Genomic DNA, 6,346 nt, shown 5'->3' on the forward strand with positions numbered 1-6,346 from the left:
AAGAAATAATTATATAAATATGTAGAATGATTAAAAATAAAATGCATATTAAAATTATTTTTAAAACATATTTAAAAATATTAAAAACATATTAAAAGCATTGTAGATTTCCAAACAAACTTTTACTCTGCAAAAATCAAAGAACAATGTTTAAAAATTATTATCAAAAACTATTTTTCGGAATTGTTTTAAAAAATAGTTACCAAACAAACCCTAAAAGACTTTGTCAATGATAATCAAGTTTTATCTCAATAAACAATACATATATGTAGTTAGTGTTAATTAATATAATGCATTCATATAAATATAAATAACAATTATTATGAAAATGGTAATTTACATTATTATGAGAATAGTAAATTCTCTTAATATGCCCTCTATGATGGTTCTATTTTTTTATTTTTTATTTTTTTTGTATCAAAGTTGAAGATATCTGCATATTTTCTTTAACATAAGCAAAAGGTATTTAATTACTAAAACTTAGCTACAAGGTTGCAATTTAAATAAGTTGGAAAGGATTGTTTAATCTAATTAAAAAATAATTAATTAAGTTATAATTTAATCTAATTTATAATCCAAGCTATTCAATACATATCCAATTTAGTCTTATTTTCTTAATTAAGTCTAGATTAAGTTTGGATTGATTAGATTAGATTTTAATTCATTGGGTTGTTTGATTCAATATCTACCTATAATATGTATACCTTTCTAGAAACCAAAAAATTGTATGATATAAATATAATTTGAATTTTTTTATTAAGAATCTAAAAAGAAAATCAATAAAATAAATATTATCATATAAAATAATTTAAATTATAAATGTTTAAAAAAAAACTAATTTTGAGAACAGGAATTAAACTCTATAAGATACAATTTCTCATTGTTCCTCAATAGCTCAATGATAGAGCGATCGATCGTTAACCTATTCGTTATAGGTTCGAATCCTATTTGGGGAGATTTGATTCATTCTAAATTAAAAAAATGTATTAATACTTGTATGGATTTGGGTTATCCAAATTTAATCTTAAGTTCAAGTTAAAAAAACTTTAAAAAAGTTAATTGTAACCCAACTTAAATATTGAAAATAATTATTTAAATCCTTTTAAAATCCTGTTAGATTGAGGGTTGATGTACTAATACACGTAAGTTACATCCTACGCCTGTAAGTAGAAGGGCTGTTGTTAGGAGCTCTATCAATACCTTGTTTCATATGTTAAAACTGTCAATTTCAGGACAGGAAATGGTGCAAGATATTACTTAAAAAAGGCCACTACATCAAGATCTTAGGAAAGATATATAATTAACAAAGATTCCACCCCAAACCAAGAGTAAAATGTGTACAAGGTGGCGATCAAATTAGCTTATAAATTGAGTTATAATGCATTCCACATACACGAGATGCCACCATAAGACTTTGTCAATGATGATGATAAGTATTATCTCAGTAAACAATACATATATAGATATATAGACTTATAGTTAATGGTAATTAAATATGATGCATGCGCACACATATACAAAACCATTGACAAGTCCAAAGAATTGACAACTCCTATATATGTTAATTGCTAGCTGGCTGCAATACACCACCATAGTGCTCCATTGCAATGATTGAAACACTGCAAAAGCAAATGGCAAACAAAGAAAAATGGGGAAGCCAAAATAGAATGCCCTTTGTCATTGTAAGGTTGCAGATATGAAGGAAGGGGAAGAAGCACTAACATTTGGAGTAGAGAATTTGGGTAGGTGAGCTTGGTGGGGGTGTTTCACGTTTGTGGCCAAGCTTATTTAGGTTTTCTGAAAGTAGAATGGGTTGAAATGGGAGGTGGGCGGCACCAAGATTTAGGGACAACCCATGGCTCTAGGGTGTTCTTTTAGTAGAGGTTGGGGACTGGTGAGGGATGTGTGGTTTAATAATCAAACAAGTAGAGAAAATAGCCACTCGTGGTATTATAGAAAGTAACTTAAAATTTTAATTAAGGAAGAGAAATCGGTGAATATTTTGGAAAACCGATCACCTCCTTCCACCTTAGTGATCTTGATAAAAATGGATTGGGTGAGATATAATAGAATTAAGTGTGAGATCAGACAATAGCTCATCCCATCTGGTCCTACTCCATTATTTATAAATAAAATTAAATAATTTTTTGTTTTCATATTTCCTTTTTGAACACATATATTTATCATAGAAAAATATAAAATTGATGGATATGTATTTATAGATTATATTCATTAGAATTGAGTATATAGCAAACCACCTTAGTATGAATTACATTAAAGATAAAAAACTATATCTCATTTTAAAAATAATAAATAAATAAACAAATAAATAAAAAGAAAATTGACAGTAGGTATGTAAAAAATACTAAATACATGTGATGCAGAAAAAGGAGAAGGGTATGTTCTTATGTACTCCACTCTCATGTGAATGCATGGACACATGAGTCCCATTTTTAAAAAAAAAATTATAATTATACTTTTTTTTTCAATCTAAAAAGTTATTTGATTCATACTTCTAGTCTCTACCCTCACACTTCACTCTTATTATTAAAATACAAATAACTTAATATTTAATACCATTGTGTCATATTTAGGGTTAAATTAAATTAAATTCTATTTAGATTTAAGTCACTTAAATTTTATTTCATAAGGCTAGTTTAATGTATGCTCCTGTAAAACCTAAAAATATTTTTTGAAAAATTCTAAAACATAGCCCCCTTATATTTTAATCAATTAATCAATAAGACTATGAGAATTAAATTATATTGAATCATATTTGTATCAATTACTACACAAGTAGTTGCAAAATGAGGATGAACCAGGAAAGATCAATTCATGGAGAATTTGGGTGAGTTTGTTAAAAGACATCTCAAGTCAAAAGAGGAACACAAACCTTAGGGACTATTTAGTTCCTGTTTTCAACATGTTTTTTGTTCTTGAAAACAAAAAACACAAAAAACTTATTTGGAGAAGGGGGTGTATTTTTATTTTTTTGTGTTTTCTGTGTTCTCAAAAACCACTTTTTTTATAACAATAAAAATATATTTTCAATATTTTTTTACTGTTCAAATAATAGATTGTTTTTTCTGTTTTATCTTCCTTCTTTTTGTGTTTTCTTAACTGTTTTTTGTATTTTCACAAAGATGAGTTCCACCCAACCACCACACTCCCACCCGCAAACCCTTTCTTCTTCATTAAATTATTAAAATTCATATACTTATACATGGTGACAAAGTTATTCTTTGTTTAAAAAAATTATAACTGGTATAAAAATTTCAAAATGGAATAATTTTTTAAATTTAAATGAATTTTATATTTGAAAATTATTTATATATTTATAATATCAAGTTAATGGAAGAAAACATTTTATTAATTAAAAAATATATATAACTTTTAAACATATTTTTTGTTTTACTTATTTAAAAAAAAATATTATTAACTCAACCAAACATATTTTTTTTTTTTTTTAAATAACAAAAACTGTTTTCCACAATTCAATTCCAAACACAATTTTTTTTCTCAAAACACAAAAAAACTATTATCAAAAAATGTTTTTCAGAACCATTTTCAAAAACTACAACCACTAACTCAATTCTCAGTTCTCTATTAATTTGCAGAAGAAGCTACTAGAACCTCCATAAACAAAGCGATATATGGAGCTCCAAAATGCCTATAAATAGGGACACTTCCTACATCTTCCCTCACAACACACAAGTAGTAGCTAACTGGTGTGATTACTTCTGATACATATATAGAGAGTGATTCTCAACTTTCTTTTCCCACAATGGGGAGTTCTAAGGTGATGGGTTTTGCATTCTTGGTTTTGCTCCTCCTGGATCTCTCCTTTGCTGCTAGAATATTGAAGGAATATGGCGCCGATGGAGGTGGCGGAGGAGGTGGTGGTGGAGAGGGTGGCGGGGGCGGTGGTGGTTCCGCTATCGGAGCTGGTTCAGGCTACGGTTCGGGTAGTGGTTCAGGGTATGGTGGTGCTGATGGGCACGGGTATGCAAGTGGTGGAGGTGGAGGTGGGGGTAGCGGAGGAGGTGGCGGCGGTGGGAGAGCTGAAGCCCCCGGGTCTGGATCAGGCTACGGTTCAGGATATGGATCCGGTTCTGGTTACGGGATAGGAAGTGGAGGGGGGAAAGGTGGCGGCAGCGGTGGTGGTTCCGGATCTGGTTCAGGGCTACGTATTTCTGATCGGGATAGGAATGCAAGTGGCGGAGGTGGAGGTAGCGGTAGCAAAGACGTTAAGGGAAGTGCATCATCCGGGTATGGATCAGGGAGCGAAAGAGGGAGCGGAAGTTGGTACGGAAGCGGGAGTGGTGGTGGCGAAGGAGGTGGGGGAGGAGGAGGAGGAGGCCATGGAAGTGGAGTTGGTTCAGAATCCGGATCCGGATCCAGATCCGGATATGGGAAAGGAAGTGGATCGGGATATGGGTCAGGAAACGGCGGCGGGAAGGAGGGTTTACCCTGAAGTTGAAGAAATGACCAATTAGTTAATAAAGCAGGCTAAGGTTGACGAGTGTAATTAAATTACCATGACACTTCATTAATTTTAACTTACAATCTAAATGAAATATTTTATATTAATATGATATTATGGAGAATTCGAAATCTCAATGAGAGAGGAGGAAAGAATAAAAAAGCGACACAAAGAGTTTAATAGTCATAAGAGAATGAAAAGAAGAAGAAAAAATAAATTAATAGTCACTAAATTATCGAAAAAGTGGTCAACACCGGTAGACGTAGTAAAGTTTAATAGTCACTAAAAATAAATTAAATCTTAAAACTAAAAATTTCTCAAAAACTTAATTATTGTAAAATAAAAGAATGAAAGGAAGAAGAAAAAAAAAAACATAAATGCTAAGAGAAAATAGAATTGTTATTTCATCAATAGGTCTTCTATTTTTATAAAAAGTCAAGAAAAGATTTGTATTAATATGGATAATCATTCACAATTTCCCACAATCTAATAAATTCTCATGTTTTATAACATTCTCCCTTAAATGATTATAAGAATATGTCTTGTTAAAAAAATTACTAGGAAAAACATATTAAAAAACCTTAGTGAAGGAAAAATTGTACAATATTTTTTTAAACTTCTATGATTGCCTCAATAAAAACTTTGTCAGTAAAACCTAATGAGACCAAACCTCAACCAAGGGAAAAATAGTATAGTATAGTGATATCCTTATTACTTTATTCCCCCTTATGTTGATATAATTATTCCTTTACTAGTGATTGTCGCATTTTAATGTTATATATAAGTTTTTTGAGTGTTGTAGTTGGCAATGCTTTTGTGAATAAGTCTGTTAAATTTTCGCTTAATTGTACTTGTTGAACATAGATTTTACTGCTCTTCTAAATCTTATAAATGTAAATAAACTTGAATATATATGCTTAGTTTCATCACCCTTAAGACATTCTTCTTTAATCTACATGATAGAAAATAACAAGAAAAATAATTATAAAAAAGTATTGTTACTATTGAAAACGAAAGAATGAATGCAACCATAAGAGAGAAGAGATAGCTCCAATCAAGAACAAGAATAGAGAAATCCTGATAAAAATAATTTAGGGATCTGTCGTGAAGGTATTGGACTATAAAAACATGTGATGTGAGTCAACGGGTAAGAACGTCCATACATAAGAAACAACATAATGACCTTTGTTTAACAAAGATAAGAACCTAATAGTATGGCCAAATCCAAGAAGTGAATAAGACTTTGTGAGTTGAATAGAGTTGTACCATCAACAATCTAAGGGCAATAGGGTTAGCCATGAAAATTGAATGGCTCAAATTATACTATATATCATTTGGAGCTCCAAATTCACCATTCGGTGTAGAAAAATGATACACTTTTCCTTTAAAACTCAATTAAATTCGTTTTTCTCTTCTTCTTTTTTTCTCTTTTTCTCTCTTTTTGTTTTTGGGTCAAACACCTCTTGTTTTTTATATTAAACTCATAGATGAGTCCATTTATTGTTTTCATATTAAATAAACTCATAGGTCGAACACCTCGTCCTACTCCATTATTTATATATAAAATTAAATAATTTTTGTTTTCATATTTCCTTTTTGAACACATATATTTATCATAAAAAAATAAAATATAAAATATAAAATTGATGGATATGTATTTATAGATTATATTTATTAGATTATATTTATTAGAATATAATTAAAACTGAGTATATAGCAAACTCCTAGTTGGTTCCTATCTTACAGATAAAAAAATATATCTCATTTTTAAAATAAAAAATAAATAAAAAGAAAGTTCAAGGTAGGGATGTAAAAAATACGAAATACATGTGATGCGGAAAAAGGATAAAGGTATGTACTTAC

At 29.9% G+C, this 6,346-nt stretch overlaps 1 protein-coding gene across 1 annotated transcript; it reads left to right on the forward strand.

The window, feature by feature from the left end:
• The first annotated feature begins 3,784 nt into the window (after nucleotides 1–3,784).
• Nucleotides 3,785–4,474, forward strand: LOC104881108 (putative glycine-rich cell wall structural protein 1). The gene has a single exon (XM_010660025.2). It carries the CDS (start codon nucleotides 3,785–3,787, stop codon nucleotides 4,472–4,474), a length of 690 nt encoding a protein of 229 aa, XP_010658327.1.
• The last annotated feature ends 1,872 nt before the right edge of the window (nucleotides 4,475–6,346 follow it).

This window comes from Vitis vinifera, chromosome 13 (genome assembly GCF_030704535.1).
Source record: "Vitis vinifera cultivar Pinot Noir 40024 chromosome 13, ASM3070453v1".
Lineage (NCBI taxonomy): Eukaryota > Viridiplantae > Streptophyta > Magnoliopsida > Vitales > Vitaceae > Vitis > Vitis vinifera.

What these genes read in the sequence shown, in the direction of transcription:
- LOC104881108 (XM_010660025.2), top strand. Translation starts at nt 3,785, where the DNA reads ATGGGGAGTTCTAAGGTGATGGGTTTTGCATTCTTGGTTTTGCTCCTC.